Source organism: Phaenicophaeus curvirostris, chromosome 6 (assembly GCF_032191515.1).
Source record: "Phaenicophaeus curvirostris isolate KB17595 chromosome 6, BPBGC_Pcur_1.0, whole genome shotgun sequence".
In the NCBI taxonomy this organism is placed as follows: Eukaryota; Metazoa; Chordata; class Aves; order Cuculiformes; family Cuculidae; genus Phaenicophaeus; species Phaenicophaeus curvirostris.
Window position 1 is genome coordinate 7,047,492 of NC_091397.1, and position 20,652 is coordinate 7,068,143.

At 39.9% G+C, this 20,652-nt stretch overlaps 1 protein-coding gene across 3 annotated transcripts in view; it reads right to left on the reverse strand.

Moving 5' to 3' along the window:
* Positions 1-587: 587 nt before the first annotated feature.
* PRKAG2 (protein kinase AMP-activated non-catalytic subunit gamma 2) overlaps positions 588-20,652 on the reverse strand; it is a 231,568-nt gene continuing 211,503 nt past the window's right edge. For all 3 annotated transcript variants that reach the window (XM_069859281.1, XM_069859283.1, XM_069859282.1), the window contains 9 exons: positions 19,528-19,586; positions 15,676-15,721; positions 14,023-14,077; positions 12,939-13,065; positions 12,026-12,191; positions 11,624-11,661; positions 8,781-8,927; positions 5,334-5,427; positions 588-2,854 (listed from right to left, as the gene is read on the reverse strand). In XM_069859281.1, coding sequence (XP_069715382.1) covers positions 2,823-2,854; positions 5,334-5,427; positions 8,781-8,927; positions 11,624-11,661; positions 12,026-12,191; positions 12,939-13,065; positions 14,023-14,077; positions 15,676-15,721; positions 19,528-19,586 — 764 coding nt within the window. In that variant the 3' untranslated portion in view covers positions 588-2,822. The remainder of the gene's footprint in view (positions 2,855-5,333; positions 5,428-8,780; positions 8,928-11,623; positions 11,662-12,025; positions 12,192-12,938; positions 13,066-14,022; positions 14,078-15,675; positions 15,722-19,527; positions 19,587-20,652) is intronic.

The window sequence follows — 20,652 nt, forward strand, 5'->3', positions numbered from 1 at the left end:
CTACAGTTGAGTTCCTAGTTAACAGCAAACGATGCCTGTGAGGGCTGGAAGATCTCCAATCTTCCAACCAAAGGGATTGCAGAAGTGAAACGGGAAATTGTTTTCATCAGTCAAGTGACCAATATCAGCAAAAGATAATTTTCCTAAGTTCATGGTATCTCCAAGCACTGAAAAATACTGAGGCTTTAAGTCTACTAAGAAACATTTTCTCACACCTAAACAGCTAAAAATACCCAGAGTAGATAAAACCCAAACTTAATCTGCTCCCTTCTGAAACCAGGAAGCGCTTAGAATAATTCTCTCACAGCTGTCTCTTGCTGTGCACAGGGGAGCACAGAAATCAGTCACTTGTTTTGCAGTCCTGCAGGTTAAAATAGAATCCATTTCTACAGCATCTTGCATCCCCAGGACAGATCATCTACACCACTGAACATGCTTTCAGCAGTGTCACTGGGGAAGCTTCCTGCCATCTCCCTGTGCAGCACAGCCCTGTCTGTGGAAAGGGAGCTCCTGGAGCCATCGCTACAGTCTCAGATCCAAGGGTACTGCTCGCTGCCTGTCTAAAGGAAAAAAAACCATGCAAGACCTTGAGTTTAATGGCATTTTATTAATCCTTTTCTGTGGCCGAGGCCTTTCACAAGCCCCATGAAGAATCCTAGATCACAGCTTTAGTTGCACTGTTGCTTTAATCTAGTACATGCGGCACTGCTGCTGAGTCACCCTTCCTCTCTACCCTCATTTATTTATTCCTGGCTTTCCCTTACACTGGAACAAGCATTTTTCTAGCTCTGTAGTAAACTGATCTGTATTAAAAGTGATGTGATTGCTTTAGGTTTGTTTATGGCATCAGCAGCGGTACCTCTGCCAGTACAGAGTGCCTTTCTGACAACACTGCTGTTTATCCAGGCTTGTGGAGTTACACTGCAACTCTGCTTCTCGCAAATTCAGATCTGAATTGAGAATGTAAGGGTGGGAATTCTCTAAATGCAGTTTTGTATCACTGAGGAGGCTGCTTTCTGTAATCTTGCTAGTCCTGCGTCCAGAACACGTCAACAGCACTTGGAATAATGTTAAAATAGAAAGGCTGTACACGGCTGTTCAAAAACTGCAAATTCATTCTGGCACTCTGCATACTAATTTATGCAGACAGACCCAAAGCTGTCTGCAGGGAACAGGGCCAAACAACTTAGTGCTAAAAAATAAAGAGAGTGTGTGTGTATATATATGTGTGTGTGTGTGTGTATATATATATATATGTAAAGAGTATCATTGGCACAACACTTCATCATCTTCGAACATCCCCTGCATGCAGGGCTGAAGAATGTGCTTGTGCTGACTTTCATATATGAGGGATGCCAGCAAGAAAACAATTTTCACACATTCAGTTCAAAATTTAAATTCTTAGGGAAAGTGGAAAAGTTCTGAAGAATAACTTTTTCATTACTATTAAACCCCGCACATTTCATAAGCAAATTAAAAACTGATAACCTTTCACACCAGCGTTTATAAATGGAAAAAACTCAGATCAATTTACTGCCATTATTCCAGTACAGTATCCAGGCTGGAAACACAGTAAGAAGTGCTGCCTGCTTTAATCCATTCACATTTGCCAACTTTAATGCTGAAGGAAAATAAGAGTATTTCGGTACCTAGTTCGCACTAATCAAAATGCACCTACATTTATGCACGCAAAAGACCTTGGCAAGAACTGCTAAAAGCAAACTGATGTTGTAGGGTTTAATTTCTTACATCTACGAGAATCTACAATTAGAAAAGTCTCATCTCCAACCTTTACAGTACATTTACATAAGCGAATACTCCACAGCTTTCCTCACTCCTCCACTGCTGTACAAATCACATACAATAAAAAGTTGCAGTTCTGTTGTACAAAAGCTGGTTTGCACTTTAATACAGATGAAAATATTGTTCTCTGTCACCTTGTTTCTTCCACGGTGCCTGTGTGTTACAGTACAGAGCAGTTTTGATCCATGCTTCTGGAATCTTCAGCTCAAGTAACGTGGACTGATCAACAGGCCACACAGCTTCTCCAACTCTGAAGTTTTAAATAATGAGCAAATCTACCACTGGTTTGTATAACAATCAACAGTTTATTAATGGATATGGTGAAATTTTAGCTATCCACCAAGGATGTGTAAAAAATTGTCATGAAAGTAAAAATAAATAAAGCTGTTTTTAAAATCAGTCTCGTTTTACATCTCAGTTCAGAATGCAACATTGAACACAAAACTGTCATTAAAGTTTTAAAGAAGTCTACCGATATTCAAATTACAGCTTTTATGACAAATCTAATGAGAACTGAAACTGATTTGGTTTTCTGTTTAAAGACTTTCACATTCAGATACAGCGTCTCGTTTAGCACAATACTTCCTTTGACAGTGATGGGCAACAGTGATGACATATTGCTGTAGTCTGACATAAGGCACTATGATATGAATATGCCATACACTTGCCTTATGTCACGTATATCCATTGCTGACCAGTGACTTCTGTCAAATACAAAATGAAGAAATTTCGGAATACAGTGCATTTTAATGAAGGACATCGTGTGAAGTCTTCCAGCAAAATGTTTTGAAGACGTTTTGAAATACAAGCCTACATTTTAACATAAGCTTTTGTCATGCTGCTTTTTTTTTTTTTTTTTCGCGACATCACTGGGTGGAATAGACTCATCATCCATCACAGTCCCAATACACATTTCCCAGCCATCCTGCTCTGTTCTATTGCAGTCACTGTTCTTGAGACAACCTTGACCCAGAAACTGTGTTCAAGTTCTCCTACAAACACGTATACATTCACAGCAGTCATTCACTTTCGTTCTCCTTTTGCTTGGCACCTGTTGACAGAAGAGGAAAGCACGTGTGATTTCTTTAGGCATGTAGCACTCGGCTTCTGGAAAAGCATGGCTCATTCTGAATGCTGTAACTTTGTCTGATCACGTTATCAGAATCTTGTTACTGGATACCATTTATAAAAAATACACTGCAGCATTGCTAAAGGCTAATGTGTACACAGAGTGAGGAAGGCCATGAGACCATTACTGCCTCTAATTCCATTGGCCAGGCAGCTTAAGTAACTCTTCTGGGAAGTTACCAGAAGTAGCTTTGAAGATTCTCCCTAGTGCAAAAACTTATTTAAAAACCAAACCCTACTAAAAGCCACCCCACCTTAATCCATCAGCTTTGAACCCAAACCGAGTCATCATAATAGCTTCAAAAACTGAAGTCCTGCAAGAAAATAAACTATCTAAGAATTCACTTTAACTACATGTTTTTCCTGGCTCAGAGGCAGATTTTGCTCACAGCAGGGATCCGAGAGACCTGTTCAGCAGGACTGTAAAGCACCTTGCCTCCTTCTCCAAGTACTCAAACTAGCCACATGCTGGGCAACAACCAAACCCTGTGGTGAGTTTGGCTTCGGCATCCAACTCTGGAGAGCAAGAATCTCTTGCCAGCAACCTGGAGTTACCATTGGTAGTGTATAATCAAACACTGGAAAATTCATTAAACAGATCCAGTTTTCTCATCACAACCGACACTTTTTCCCCTAATGTAGGCTGGTCTTAATTCCTCCCAGTCAATAAATTTTCCTTTCTAGTCTGTGAAGAGAAATGAACACTTTTAGAGCATGATTTATCTGGCTGTTCTTATGCATCTACGTTAAGAGGTAAATCACTCTGAACTCTACAAACTAGATCCACATTGCAGACATTCTCACTTCACGAGACAAATCCCTATCTAACATGGGGCTGTTCCCTGCAGAACTGTAATCTAACACCTAACTGCTCCCCAACAATGCCTTCCCACACCTCATCTCTTCCAGTGGCATAATTGTGCCTTCTCTGCTGCTCTGACTTCTGCATCAGTACGAGACTCTGCTCTGAGCCAGTTTAGTGTGCCAAGCTGACAAAACTCTGCAGTTTTTTTTGCTGGCTCAGTTTCCTGTTAGATTGATTTGTTAGAGCTCACAGAGAGATCTCATGAGTGTGGGTGCCGCCGAATGCCAGAAGGACACGGCCCAGAGTACGGGAGCAGGAATTACCCTTTTTAATGAGAGCACTATTATATCAGCGCAGAGTTGCACCCTTAAGTGTCTATGTAATTCCAGTCTAACAAAACTCGTGGTTTGTCACTTTTCAGATCTATCTTTTCTGTCTAAACCTTGGATCCTTCTAACCTCCAGGCATGCGGTAAATGACCTGCTCTGTACATCTCTATCTAAGGAGGGACACGTACCCCTCAGTTCTCCTTCCAGACAACGAGTCCATCTGACGCAGGCCTGATTTCTCACACTCATGCACTCTGAGAGCAGGGTTACTTGCTCTTCCAGGTCACTAAAAGGAACTACCATGCACTGATATAGTACCTCCAAAAGCATCACTGATTACCTCTTTTCTGAGAAGAACTATTACTATTTTAAAAAGCTACATAACCTTTAAATCTACAGTGGAGAGACTTTTATATTATTTTTACCTATCAGTGCAAGTCAGAGATCCCCTTTTAAGGTTATATTTAGACTTTCTTTTTGAAGGATGTATCCAGCTCTGTTTGCTTAGTCTGATATCTTTTTGAGGCAAAATTGTAATCCTCAAGACAATTTTTTTTTCTTCCTCACAATGCAGAAGGGGGCTTTGCTTTAATTCTTGTGACACTGAAGTAATTTATGTGGTCAGAGTAAAGCTTCAATTAAGAACATAAAGCAGGTAAGTAACAGCACCATAAAGTAGCAGAAATAAACTTTGTGTTGGATACTCCTGTTAAAAGGAACCTGATGGTATTTATTGATAGACTAGAGATTTCTACTGGAATCATTCTTGTGACTGGGGTGCTGTCTCTGCCATAGTTGTGCCAACCAAACCTCACACGATAGCTGGACAAAGGCAGGAATGTGGGGACGAGGTTTTGCAGAGCTAGTGGAAAGCAGGGCTGCACCCGCACCTTGCCAGACTACAGAAATTGAGGAGGGTGGGGAAGACACCCTGTTGTACATGCTGTCTGTACAGGCAACAATCAACCTCATCCTGGTTTTCCTGTTAAAACTTCTGAGACTTTTTTTTTTTTCCCCCCTAAAAAAGATACATGAACAGCAATGACGTTCATGAAGCTTCTGCACACATCACTCAGTGAACATAAGACTGACAGTTAATACTTTGGCAGCTTTTTCCTGAGGATAAATGAATGGTGTATTTAAGAACTGTGGTCAAACAGTTAAACAAGCTGAAAATCAAAAGTCTGTTATTGTCAAATAAATTAAAACCTGCAAGGCACATGCACTACCAATGACTTATAGCAAAGGTCAGAAAGCAACATCCCTACCTGCTGGTGTGAGTACCAAAGCTTGTAGAATGTCAGAAAGGGAGATGATACCCACAATGCTATCCGCTTCATTCACTACCACCAAACGATGAACCTGCAAAAGCAGGGAAAATATTTTGAGATATTTCCCTGATTAAGAATTTTTTTGCTTGAAGTAATGCAGGATGAAGACAAGTAGGAAAAAGAATTGTTCAAGATATCAGCAATACCAACCACAGAATGGTTTGGGTTGGAAGGGACCTTAAAGACCACTCAGTTCTAATCCCTCTGCCATGGCCAGGGACACCTTTCACTGGATCAGGCCACTCAATGCCTCATCCAACCTGGCCTTGAACACCTCCAAGGATGGGGCATCCACAACTTATTTGGACAACCTGTGCCCCTACCTCACCACCCTCATTGTAAAGAATTTCTTCCTCACAGTAAAAAATTTCTTCCTAATATTGCATCTATATCTCCTCCCTTTCAGCCTAAAACCATTTTTCCTATCCCTGCACTCCCTGATAAAGAGTCCCTTCCCAACTTTCCTGTAGCCCCCTTGAAGTATGGGAAAGCTACTGTAAGATCTCCCTAGAGCCTTCTCTTCTCCGAGCTGAACACCCCCAACTCTTCCAACTTGTTCTCATATGGGAGGTGTTTCAGCCCTTGGATCAGCTTCATGGCCTCCTCTGGACTCATTCTATCAGATCCATGTCCTTCCTGTGCTGAGAACTCTAGAACTGAATGCAGGACCCCAGGTGGGGTCTCATGAGAGCAGAGTAGAGAGGGAAATCAGCTCCCCCGACCTACTGGTCACACAAACATCCTTACCCTATATAAATAAAAACTAGTGCATGTTTAAAAAGCACACAGTTATCTGACATGGCCACACAAAAAGATTTGAAGTGACAGCTAAGCTAAGTTCTAGGTCTTCAAAATACATATGGTCTCAAAAGGTGCCACTCCCATCTAACATTTTTCCTCAACTTACAGGCTCTGCCTAACTGAGCCTGGGAGCTCAAGAAAACAAGATACAACAATAAAATGAGGCTTCCTTCTGAAATACACTTTCTCAGACTGGCACAGCACTAAAACTTCTTGTATCTTTAAATGTCCAAGTTGGTTTCAACTTGATTTTTCTCACATGACTACACAATTGAAACCAAGTTGCCAGATTGGTTTTTAAATCCTCATTTTGCATAAAGACAGCTTCAACTTATCTCTGCAAGCTCAATGTAGAGTTAATAAACACAAGGACACAGCTTGGAAGAAAGATTTATCAACAGTAAGGCTGTATTCTTAAATTAATATTTTATCATTACACGTCTACCCTGGGAAACGTTTTATACTACAAAAGTTTTGTCCTACCTGTGGGGAAAGTAGGTGGATTTTCCTATCTCCTGGGGCTCATTGGCCAGAGTGGGCCACTGCAGGCCACTGCAGAATGAAAGGTCACTGCAGAACCAAGAGTGTCCTAATGTCAGTCCTAGCACCAGAGTCGATGGCCACTGGGCACAGAGTTGTATAACCTAAACGTCATGCTGAACCGGCTCATAAGTAAGCGATGACGGGGGACAGGACAAGAGGGAATGGCCTCAAGCTCCACCAGGGGAGATTTAGGCTGGACATTAGGAAAAAATTTTTCACAGAAAGGGTCATTGGGCACTGGAACAGGCTGCCCAGGGAGGTGGTTGAGTCACCTTCCCTGGAGGTGTTTAAGGCACGGGTGGACGAGGTGCTAAGGGGCATGGTTCAGTGTTTGATAGGAATAGTTGGACTCGATGATCCGGTGGGTCTCTTCCAACCTGGTTATTCTATGATTCGAAAAAGGTTGGTTGTTAAAAGTTGAGAGCCTACTATGTATTTACTTTTTTACACAAGTGAACTCTCACTCTTCACTATTTTAAGCTCAAATAATCAGATATAAGGGTGAAGAAAATGAATTTTTCTCATCAGAGGTTAAAGCAAGAAAGCTGCATCAGTCTTGATTTAATAGACACGTTAATTTATGGTTGAGGTCAATCACCTCTTCATTGCTAGTCAGATACAAGAAAAGAGGAGTTCTGAATTATTTGAACAGTCATACCCGCTGAAACAGGCAGAAAAGATAAGGGGAACGGGGAAGAGAGCGCAATATTTTTGTATCTTTTTTTTGAGGAAACTAGATTGGCGATATTTTAGTTGGGTTTATTAGTTTTTGTATATGAACATATTTAATAATTTTTTTTTTCTATCAATGTAATGAATTCAAGAAAAATTGACAATGTAATTATTTCATTTCCAGTAAGACCAAGTGCTTGTCTGGCAGCTAAAATTGCTTGTAGTTTTGACTGACTCATTTTTACATATAATCTATGTTTAGACTGAACGAAAGGGCAGGAGTTGTTCTTAAAACCCAAATGTCTAAAGCTTCTAAAGACAGTAATAAAATTATCCAAATCTGAAATCTGTGTATCAGCAATGCTAAAATTATTCCACTTCTGGAAGAAGCTCAAACCGAAAGTTGCAAGTAAAAATTGCCTAATGGAGTTTCTAAGGGAAACTCTAAGTGGAAGTTTTACTCATATGAAGGACCTGTATGAAGCACATGCATGGTTATAGCCCTGAAGATGAAAGAAAAAATCTCATAACTGAAGAAGTCAAAATATGTAAATGGAGGTGATCACACCTCAGAGAGAACTGAAACTGTTAATACTAATTTTCTTCTGCAGAGAGGTGTAACAGGGGAGGAAGAGCTACACGCTCATTCACCTCCCTGTGTAAGAAAGTTCCCAGTACTAACAAACAGGATAAACAACACCAAAGAATGGAAAGTACACAGATAAATCATTTACAAGGGCAACTAGTGAGGGCTTATTCACAAGAATTTATTTTCTGGCCCCGTTACACAGTATTTGTACAAGAGTAGTGCAGGTCTCTATATGCATTAACTAATTATAATCATTACATTTCCTGAACAATAAGCCAATTGACCTAGCTATAAGATGGAGTTTAAAGAATTATTTATTTGTAAAACTTACGGCAGGCTTGGAAGAAACTTGATTCTTTCAAAAAAGTTTTGCATTCTTTTCAGTTAATGCATAAAACAGAAACACAATTTGAGTCACTATCCCTGTAGGTATTTAAAAGACGCGTAGATGTGCTTAGGGACATGGCTTAGTCGTGGCTTGGCAGTGTTAAGATTTATGGTTGGACTTGACGATCTTAAAGATCTTTTCCAACCTGAGCGATTCTGTAGCTCTATTCTAAGATTCTATAACAGAGTATTATTACAGATGTACTGTACAGTATTTGCACATCCCTATAAGCATCTATAAGCTAAAACCTGACACCTAACACAGGTAGTTATGAAAAAATACTTTCACCAAGTTACCAAAAGAACTTAGAAAGGCTAAATTTGTACTGTTTATTTGTTGGGTAATACAATTTTTAACTTACAGTGAAGGGGCAAATAAAAAGTGAACTCACCTCAGCCTTCACTATTCTATCCACAATGGTCTCCAGTGTTTCCAGCATACTACACTTCACAACACCTTCAAAATACTGAGAACGGTGCTGTAGGGCTTGCGTCACTGTGATATCTAGGTTATTATATGTTTTTTCAGCAGCAAGATTCTGGGAAAAAAACCAAACAAACCCAAGTCAATAAAACATCTCAGTACTTTGCAATAAAGTACTCTTCAGCATCAAGCAGATACGTATTTCTGGTGTACATTGAGTCCATTCTAAGTCACGTATTAAAGCAGATGATCATCGTTTTTTGAGAACTGTCAACCATGCAGTTATGTTAAACACCATATGACTGACTGGGTTAAATGATAAAACTGTTTTGTCATATGCATTGGGCCAATGGAAATCTCCTTCCTTTGCTGTCTGCTATTTGGCTGGATGTCACTCATCCTGCTTTTGCCGTGAGTAGAAAACGCAAAGATCAAGCTGTACAGACTTCGGAATATACAGAATATACTTTAAGAATATCCATTTTTTTTGTTTCTTTTTCATAGTATGGGGAGGACACCAACTGCTCTGAACACCACCCAGGAAGCAGACCTTAGCGGACATCTAAGTACAGAGCAAATTAAAGGTTTTCTTCACCTGTCTTATTTGTGGGCTCAAACTCCCTCTCCTGGACTGTGTTAGCACTGCCATTTGACAATAATGTGTGTGTGCGCGCACTTGTGTTTTCATTTAAAAAAAACCAATAGCCACCAGTAAAAGCAAGAAGATTAGAAGAGTCTGAAAGCTGACATTCTTAACTTTCATTTCAAGAACAGATCCAAGACTGTAGCAAGAGGACTTCACTCAGACCAGCAAAAACTTTCTTTGTAGATGAGACCATAGCGATATTTTGATAGCGCTGGCACATCCTGGCCTATTGATTTGTGTACTGAAGGAAGAACAAAGACCTTTAAAACGAAAACAGTGGACCAAGCAATAAAATGAAATTAGTTTTTGGCTAGAACATACTGTGGTCAAGTTTTTGGATTGAATTACACCTAACGTGACAAGATAGGTTTGAGATGAACATGAACATACAAGCAGTTTTAATTAAGTAATTTGGCTAATTCCTAATGAGAACGTTAGGAGAACATAAAGCCTGTGCAAATTGAAGTCACCCTACACACCATAACTAGGGTGACTTAAAGCTACTTCTATACTAATACACTGTTCTCAGGTTGCTCCCATCAAGAACCTGAAAATGAATTCAGGACTCTATTAAAATGAAAGAAATCTATCAACTGAGCCAGCAGTACGCAGGCAGAGCTTAAAACACTGATTTAACTAAGCGTATTAGCCACATGGTTTAATGTTAAATGTCACCAGATGAATCTTGCAAATTCTGTGTTTACTGGAAGATCGGATTATACATTTCAGATTTTATTTTCTTCTTTTAAAGACTGAAGATCAGTTTAAAGCAGACTGATGAAAAAACTGGAAGCTTCAGAGGCATTTATCTTTTAAGAACAGGATCTCTCCCATCCCCTGCCATTTAATAAGCAAACTAGTACACATGAGGAAAATATCAAATAATCAAACCACGCCCTGACTCTTTCCCAGTTACAAGCTGGGAGCAAACACCTTCGTGGTGTTTTGTTTGGTTGGTTTTTTTCCTGATCTCAATACATAATTTTGCCAAAGAAACGATCCAGCATCTCTAAAAATCCTATAATGTTGTTGCCCTATCACTTAATATGAGAAAAGAAGTAAAAAGCATAAGGAACCCTCTTCATTTTGGTGCCTTTCTTAAAAAAAAATGGGAAATAACGGAAACCTGTCCTGCCTCAGTCTAATGCAGTTACAAAATAAACAGAAACACTGACCTCTCCAACTGTGAAATTTCACTGTCCTTGATGCTCGATCACACTTACTACAGCTACCACCTATTCCCTGACCAGCTTTTATGGCAGAACAGGATATTACCGTAGAAAATCCCAAAGAAAGAAAAAAAGACAAATGTCCAAAAAAGACAGACAAGAACAGGGACATTGTGAAATTTTCAGTATTAAAAGCACTGCTTGCAGCCAGAGATATTTATAAGCTTCAAGCATTTCCATTTGGGACCGTTCTCCGTATTTCTGAAAGCAGTGTTTCAGACATCTGGATTCTTCATTAGCACTAGCAGGCTGCTGAAATAAGCAACCTGGGCATTTAAATCTCTAAAAAAATGGTGTGGCTATCAGTAGTTCTAATTAGAACTAATTGGCAGATGTATACAGGTGGGAGGAGACAGGGATAAAAACCCCCCTTGTTTCATTTCTGCCAACCACAAGAATAGAAGACTCCTTGCTCTCCAAGGCTCCAAGAGGAAAAACCAGAAACAGTGGCCTGAATTAGAGCTAAACCAGAAAAAATGCAGATGAAATACACTGGAGTCAGAGACTCACACAAACCAACGCGCCAAGTAGTTTTAACTCGCTGAGAAGGTCAAGTTGTACAACGTAGCCAGACTGCATGGAGAAAACTGAATTGTCTTTGAAAACAAGCCATGGAATGGCAGCGGCTGGGAAAAATCTTATCTCAAAACCAGAAGCAAACATAAAAAGCCAATGCCCTCTTTTTTGTAAGAGTACAGCCAGATCTAATATTGGGTAACATCCAGAGCAGTAGATGCCTGTGTGCAAGCAGGATTTTGAAAGACAGCCTAAATAAAAAACAATAATAAAAAAGGGGGCTGTGCAGGCTGAATTAAATCTGTTCTATTCAGTTTGTTAACTAAAGTCTATGGAACAAAATAGCCAAAAACTTACATAATAAATTAATTTGCAAATGCTTCCTGCATATAAAATATTGAATAGAAGAGATATACTTACTATTACATCAAATTTGGAATAAATATCTACAACTTTTCCTAAAACAGAAAAAAAAATTGAATAAAATAAAAGTGCTTAAAATACAAAATTAGTTTTCTTACTTCTGCTTTCTTTTCTTACTTCTGCTTTCATTTGTTTTCTTACAATTACACAGAAAGAAAAGAGACAGGCCAAGAAGGAAAGACAGAAAAACACCCAAACTACAAAATCATTAAGTTCTAAGCCTACCAACCTACATCTGGAATAAATGTTTCTTTATATTCCCCTTCTCCCCCCACCTTTGTTTTTAAAGTGTTTTTTTTTCAAATTTCTTCTGCTCTCTCTCCACTCCCCCAACATCAAACCAGGGTTCTGCATTATTTATTTTACCACCATTTTGTAAACAGAAGCCCCAACACTCACCTGACTCATCCACAACAGGTAATGCCGATATCCTTCTCTCTACAAATATATTCAAGGCTTTAATGATAGGAGTGTCTGGATGTATGAAGGCAATGTTGTGGTAAGTTCCTATTCCAAGTTCATCCAGATTTTTCTTCATAAAGGCAGGCTTTGGCATCTCTGACATCTAAGAAAGTCAGAATGAGTGTATCTATGGTGCAGCTTCTTGCCCCTACCTTGTTTCCATATGATTGGTCTCTACCTTAGGAAATGTGTATTCACTCATCCACTTGCAAACTCCAAATGATTGTTGCAGATTGTTACAGTAATCTGCTACTAGATTAAAGCAAAGCAAAACCTGCTCGGATCTAGAAGCATTACTTCTGTCCAAAGAAGATCTAAATTAAGACTACGTCACTAAGGTTTTTTATTCCTCATTTATTTATTTTTGTAGTAACCCGTCACTAAAACCTTTCGATCCTAAGCTATGACATTCCCACTAAAACTGGAGAAAGATGACAGGAAAACATACTATATGCCAAGTGCTTATTTTGATCTCTTGTTGCTTTATTTGGAGTCCTGTTCATTCCTCTGACTGACATAAGCTACAGTGAGAAATGATAATCTTGTTTCTAGGAGACAATTAAATTTCCCCTTCATGTAAACAAACTCCTGAAGCAGAGATCTTCCAGAAAGGACAGCAAGCTACTCAAGTAGCCAAGAGATGTCCTTTAAATGACTAAACCAAAGTAAAGGTAACATACAGGTCCTACATCGAGCTTTAATTTCTCTATTATTAAAAAAAAAAAAATGCACTGGCACAATGAATATGGAAGTTTACCAGGAAGTTTCTGTACTAAGACTTAAATTACTTAAGGATATCTACTGGGAGCGGGGAGGATCATTTAAGCAAAGTATATCTTCAAATACTTACAAAAAGCTGGAGGAACTTGAGGATTCTTTTATGGGTAAGTATATAAAGTGCATTTCCACTGACAGGATCTATAACTGGCAATCTGTGGATTTTGTTTTTGATCAATGAATATACAGCATCAAAAAGGCTGAGGAGAAAAAGGTTGTTCTTTTAAATGAATTCTAGCTGACATGAGTTATGTTAAATGATATATACACATATTTGCAAGCACTCATAAAGTACATACCATGAGTAATTATTTGTATTATCACAGAATCACAGAATCACAGAATAACCAGGTTGGAAGAGACCCACTGGATCATCGAGTCCATTATCTTTAATGTTATTAAAGTTAAATGTTATTAAAGTTAAATGTTATTAAAGTTAAATGTTATTATCTTTAATCTTTAATCGAGTCCATTATCTTTAATGTTATAGAAAACAGAACTTAAGGGATCTCTAACTATTTTTGCAGCTGCTAAAACAACAATTACCACTCATGAGCATCTAAAACCACTAAGAAAATGTGATGGAAAGTGACATGTTGAAGTAGAAAGAATGGCAGAAATATTTCTGCACAAGTATTAACTGTTTTTCCAGTGAGTACCGTGCTCACAGAATGAGTATTTCTGTTCAGAGACAGACAAAACAGTGAAAAACACAGTATTCTTGCCCTTAATGCATCTCAATCCCAAACTTCTACAACATTTTTTAGGAAGAGGATTTTATGGATAAATGCATATATTCAATCAAGGCAAAATAAATTATCTAATCATTTCACTGAGTGATCACTGGGGATTGGCAAAACGTTGTATAACAAATGTTATATATATACATATATATACGCATATATATACACATGTGTATCTATACACGTATGTGTCTATATGTAAGAACTACACATTCCCTTCTTTGGATAATTAAAAAACTCCTTACTTGCAATAAAAATCTCACTTGCCTTCTTGAATATATTAAAAGACAGTCCATATTATTGTACTCTAGCTTACAATATAAATTGTTTCTTATATATAAAAAAGTCTTAAATTCAGTGTCAAGATGGAGTTAGTTTATTACAAGTTGCGCAGACTGAAAAGCAAAATCCTACCTTGCATCTGGGGAGATGTTCACTAAAGGTTTAAATGTCTCTTGTAAATAAAGCTCTGTGTATAGAAAAACAAGACCATTACCATCTCATATGAAAACATTACTTTTTATGAAGGCATTTTATTAATTCATTTGTATAAAATTAAGCGGAGGAGAGAGAGCAATATGTGTCGTTACTTTAGATATGGTACCACACATGCACATTCCTCTATATTACCATGAAAAGGATTTAAGCTTCAAAAGTGGGACTGAACTGATTACCACCAGGGGTCACCGCAGCAGCGGTGAATCATTCCTCACCAGTTCCTTTCCTGAGAGCATCTGCTGCACAGAGTAATTGTATGTATTATTTCATGGCATATAGTCTAATTCTGACATAAAGACTGGGAGGACAGGAGGTCATCCAGAGGGACCGGGACAGGCTGGAGAAGTGAGCCTGTGCAAACCCCATGAGGTTCAACAAGGCCAAGTGCAAGGTCCTACACCGGGGCCAGGGCAATCCCCAGTTTCAATACAGGATGGGGGGTGATGTGATTGAGAGCAGCCCTGCAGAAAACGACTTGTGGTGCTGGTTGATGAGAAGCTCAACATGAGCCACCAATGCATGCTCACAGCCCAGAACGCCAACCGCGTCCTGGGCTGCATCAAAAGAAGTGTGGCCAGCAGGGTGAGAGGGAGGGGATTCTCACCCTCTATTCCCCTTGAGGAATCCTCAATAGAAGAAGGATATGGAGCTGCTGGAATGGGTCCAGAAGTGGCTACAAGGATGATCAGAGGGCTAGACCACTTCCTGTATGAGGACAGGCTGAGAGAGTTGGGGTTGTTCAGCCTGGAGAAGAGAAGGCTCCGAGGAGATCTTACAGTGACCTTCCAGAACCCAAAGGGGGTGTACAAGAAAGCTAGTGAGGGACTGTTTACAAAGGCATAGAGTGATAGGACGAGGGACAATGGGTATAAACGGGAGAGGGGCAGATTTAAACTAGACATAAGGAGGCGTTTCTTCACTATGAGAGCGGTGAGGCACTGGAACAGGTTGCCTGGGGAAGCTGTGGCTGAGGTGTTCAAGGCCAGGCTGGATGGGACCTTGGGCAGCCTGATCTAGTGGGAGGTGTCCCTGCCCATGGCAGGGGGGTTGGAACTAGCTGACCTTTAAGGTCCCTTCCAACCCAAACTATTCAACAATTCTAGAACTTCCTCCCTGCATCCAGCATTTCTGTTCACACCCAGCAAAATCTATCAATCTCATCACATCCTGTGATTTGCCCAGACATAGCTTGCTGCTCATCCCTCAGTTTACTCAATATATAGGATCATCTATTCATTCTGTGTCCTGGCTCAGAAACATTTCCATCCCACATATACTCATCAACTCTACAGCCTTACTCCATTTCTTTTTTTGCTTTCTTAAAGAGCAAGATGGTGCTAATCACGAACAAGTGGTGAAGTAGTAGATAGCCCGGTTAACTCTAGTCCATATACTGTTTCAGGTAGAAAAATAAGCAGCAGGAGCCAAGGGACAAGCTTTTTTACCATTCCTGCTTTTGTTAAAAATATGCAGACAGACACAAGCTAAGTGTATGATTAATTAAAAATGCACTATACTGAAAATCATTAAAACATTTTCAATTGTCAAACAAGTAGTAAATATTCTTACCCCTCCAGGTTTCTATCTTGTGCTCCTCCAATTCATAAATCTGAACCTGCAAGGGATAAATGGAAAGTTTACCTTCAAGTATTAATTTTAAACCCCAAATATAAACAACGTTTATATTAATAAAAATATATTAATATAATTTCCTTACATTTCATTGCAGGCAATGTCAGAAAGTAACAACAGTTCAGGGTAACGTTTCTTGAAAATAACTAGAGGAAAGGGTGCCCAATGCAGAGTACTCTACCAGACCCATCATTTCAGGGGACAGGAAGGTTTGTAGTTTACATCTCTTCTGGACTCACAAGCACCTCCTCAGTAATTTATCTTGCCTTAAAACAGCATGCTAGCACAAACCCTCTGATGATTCCACACACACTAAAGCCAGTAAAAAGCTTACCCTGATCACTCGACTTCTAAATGCTAACAAAGATTAATTTTATTGTTACTGGGCTACAAGAAGCAAGAGCACTCAGTGCAGTGCTCAGTTCAATCACAAGAACCAATGCAATATCCCCCTTGCCCAAGCTGCATCTTTTACTCATTACATTCTTCAAATGTTTTTGGACACTGCATCTAAGCCATGGATGCTCTCAGCATTTTTCCTCCATGTTCAGCTGGTCCCAGGAACCAAACAGGCAAAAAAAGTTATGAAAAGTACGCTGGTTTTTGCTAATTTAGCTTCCAGAACTGGCTCTAAAAAGGATGAGCAGGTGATACTGGACAAAGGATGCAGCAAGTCTGTACCTTCTGATGGCCACTTACAATCAGATCAGCAATAACATCAAAACACCCTCAAGAGTCCAGCCTTTGAAGTTTAAAAACCAAACCCAAACCCAAGAATGTAAAAGACAGCACACATCACCAGCTTCCTGCTGTTAAGCAGCTATTTCACAAAGATCTCTGTCAAAACCTCGTATAACAGCCTTAGAGCAGCTCCCTCCATCTCTAAAGATGTTTCAGGAGTGAAAGCTACCCTTCTCTAAAATTATCAAGCTGCAAGCTATCTGCTTGTAACAATCACTGCACTCACGACAGCCTAGGCCAAAGGTGTCTCTCCTCCCTTAGGCAGCTCTGCTCTCAGGTACCTCTGTACACAGCACTGAAGCTGAAGAGTTTACAGGCGATGGGTAGAAGTCTCCACAAAGCCTACCCTGTTTATCTTTGGGCTAAAGGAGAATACACTTAGATTGGATTAATCTCTTGAATTAGCATCCTTTGAAGAGTATAAGGGAAGAAAACACGTGTAGACATGGCACTTCGGGACATGACTTAGCAGGCACAGTGGCGCTGGGCTGATGGCTGGACTTGATGTTCTTAGAAATCTTTTCCAACCTTAATGATTCTGTGAAAGTTACATGGAAAAATTAGTAACACTGAGGTTGAAGATCACTATAACATGGAGACTATTTTATGGAACTTAACAGTCTACAATCACTTATTCATTTCTCCCTTGTTCATTTACAAGAGGGGGTGGAGAGAGGATCCAGGGAACTACAGGCCTGTCAGTCTGACCTCAGTGCCAGGGAAAGTCATGGAACAGGTGATCTTGAGTGCTGTCACACAGCACATGCAAGAGAGCCAGGTGATCAGGCCCAGTCAACATGGGTTCATGAAAAGCAGGTCTTGCCAAACTAACCTGATCGCCTTCTATGACAGTGACGCGCTTACTGGATGAGGGAAAGGCTGCAGATGTAGTCTTCTTGGACTTCAATAGCCTTTGACAGAGTTTCTCACAGCATTCTGCTTGGGAAACTGGCTGCCACTGGCCTGGACAGGCGCACACTCTCCTGGGTGGAAAACTGGTTGGCTGGCCGGGCCCAGAGAGTGGTGGGAAATGGTGTGAAATCCAGCTGGAGGCCAGTGACAAGTGGTGTCCCCCAGGGCTCGGTGCTGGGTCCAGCCCTGTTCAATGTCTTTATCAATGACCTGGATGAAGGCATCGAGTGCACCCTTAGCAAGTTTGCAGACGACACTAAGCTGGGTGGAAGCGTTGATCTGCTGGAGGGTAGAGAGGCTCTGCAAAGGGATCTGAACAGGCTGGACCGCTGGGCTGAGACCAATGACATGAGGTTCAAGAAGGCCAAATGCCAGGTCCTGCACTTGGGGCACAACAACCCTGTGCAGCTACAGACCAGGAGAAGTCTGGCTTGAAAGCTGCCTGGAGGAGAAGGACCTGGGGGTATTGGTTGACAGCAACTGAACGTGAGCCAGCAGTGTGCCCAGGTGGCCAAGAAGACCAATGGCATCTTGGCTTGGATCAGAAATGGTGTGACCAGCAGGTCCAGGGAGGTTATTCTCCATCTGTACTCAGCACTGGTGAGACCGCTCCTTGAATCGTGTGTTCAGTTCTGGGTCCCTCACCACAAGAAGGATATTGAGGCTCTGGAGCATGTCCAGAGGAGAGTGACAAAGCTGGTGAAGGGGCTGGAGAACAAGTCTTATGAGGAGCAGCTGAGAGAGCTGGGGTTGTTTAGCCTGGAGAAGAGGAGGCTGAGGGGAGACCTTATCGCTCTCTACAACTACCTGAAAGGAGGTTATAGAGAGGAGGGTGCTGGCCTCTTCTCCCAAGTGACAGGGGACAGGACAAGAGGAAATGGCCTGAAGCTCCACCAGGAGAGGTTCAGACTGGACATCAGGAAAAAAATTTTCATGGAAAGGGTAATCAGACACTGGCAGACACTGCCCAGGGAGGTGGTTGAGTGACCATCCCTGGAGGTGTTTAAAAGACAGGTAGACGAAGTGCTGAGGGACATGGTTTAGGGGCAGATAGGAACGGTTGGATTTGGTGATCCAAGAGGTCTATTCCAACCTGGTGATTCTATGATTCATTGTAAATACCTGGGCTGTGGGAGGGGGGAGAATCTTTAACAAGAAGAAAGGACAGTGCACCACACTATTGGCATCTGAGAAGAATTTAACTATAAATTTTAAAAATTAACATGAGCTTTGGGAAGCCTAATACAGCAGATGTCTGCTTTATCCAACTGTTCTTGGTATTTTATCTAGTAAAACACAGTATGTATATTGTAATTGGTAGATGGGGAATTGTGATTTGACAGGAACAAGAAAGGAATGTAAATGTTTGTATGAACATGCAAGCTAGAGAATTTCATCAACGGACTGCCAATGGGAATTTTAAATTACTGTTAATTGAAGTCAATAGATCTCCAACCCATTGTGCAGTACAGCCAGGTAACTAAAATATTTGTATATGTTTAACTAGTTTAACTTGTTTATTCTATACCATCACTCCAAGAACAGAGTAACCATTTAATGCATCCAAGCCTCTGTACGCTAGCATTCTGCTTAACTCCACATACTCCTTTTGGAATAGCTCTGTCATAGTTATGAGACAAAGATGATGATGATGTAAACATGTGAACCATACCTCACTATGTTCTTGATTTTTAAATATAACTAACTTCTTCATGTAACTTAAGTATGTTGAGCCAGGTCCTTCACCCCAAAGGGATTAATTCATTAGTTGCAACCCTAAGTGGAGCCCTGTATCCAAAATGAAGGCTATCATTATGGTAAGCACAACACAAAACATAATAAATGGTAGTACTCGTTAAGGAAATTCCTCATGTTTATACATGTATAACTGAAGCAGGCAGATTATGTTACCTGCCCGAGTTCATAGGGCCTTCAAGGCTAAAGCTGGGAACTGAACCCAGGTATCCAGATACGAATCTATTACCTTGCTCACAAAGCCACCTTTTCTCTGAAAACTCTGCAGTGAGACATCCAAGCTTCCAAAAACTTTAAATAATAACAACCATCATCAGTTGGATATTTCAGTCTCTGTACTGTACGGCAAATGATAAAAGTATGGCTTAACATCATACTTACCATTGGAGACTTATAGTATCTATGCAGTATGTTAATGAAATCTGTAATTGTTAACATTCCTGTAACAAGTGATAAAAAAAAAAAAGTTCTTCAGATATATACTTAACATACATAACTTCCAGCTATTTTCTTCATTTATAATTACAATATGTAACTTCATACATTAAATCCATGTAACATACAACGTGTACTGGACTAATAAACAGTATTTTAATTTTCACATCACTACAGTATTTCATAATGAAAGCATATGTCTGATTTAATATTCAAAACAATAACCTATGTGCTTCACCTTTCAATCTAACTCAAAGAAATCTTTTAATTTATGCTGCATCCATCCCCAAAAGCATGGAAAGAAAAGAGCGGGTTTAGAACATCGTTAAAGGTTGGAGGTTTATCCTTGCCTTTCATTTCCTTTTTGAAATAAGGCATTTCTCAGTATGCACCTGGCAAGTCAGGCAGACTTAGACTCGAATGAAGGAACAGTATAATCCATTTTCATGAACTTTACTTAAGGAACTTAATTAAGTAATTTCCCAGTAATCCTCAATATCTGTACTGAATCGTATATAGTTTATACATCTTAACCACCAACACCAATCTATGCAATACAATATCGATGATTAGTTTAATTACCTGAAAACATTAATCTTTTTTGAGCTTTGAAGTTCTAAATTTGAGAAGATGTAATTGCTCCACTGTTTACTACTCTTACATCAAAACTAAAGAAACTAAGAAACAGGGAAGGGAAAAATTAATCCTGAGGTCAGCTAGAATCACTAAAGCTTAGTTGCAGACAGAAAACAAAAATATAAAAGACAGAGCATTCCTACGATGTATTGCATGAAACTACTGCTCCTCCCCACTTTGTTTTAAAATGATTTAACAGATTCTTTATCAAGTATCTACTGTTCATTTCCAGGAATCCTGGGTCTACATTCCAGGTCACAAGAAGTACATATAATATTTCTAACTGCCCCAATGACCCTGCTTTTTAAGTGCAACAAATGCAATTTTGGAAGGTTGCTGTTGTGACAATTAATGACAAGACTTTTAAAGCAATACACACATCTAATGTTTTTATCCCAATATGGGAAATATCTGTAGCATTCGACACTGGTTTTG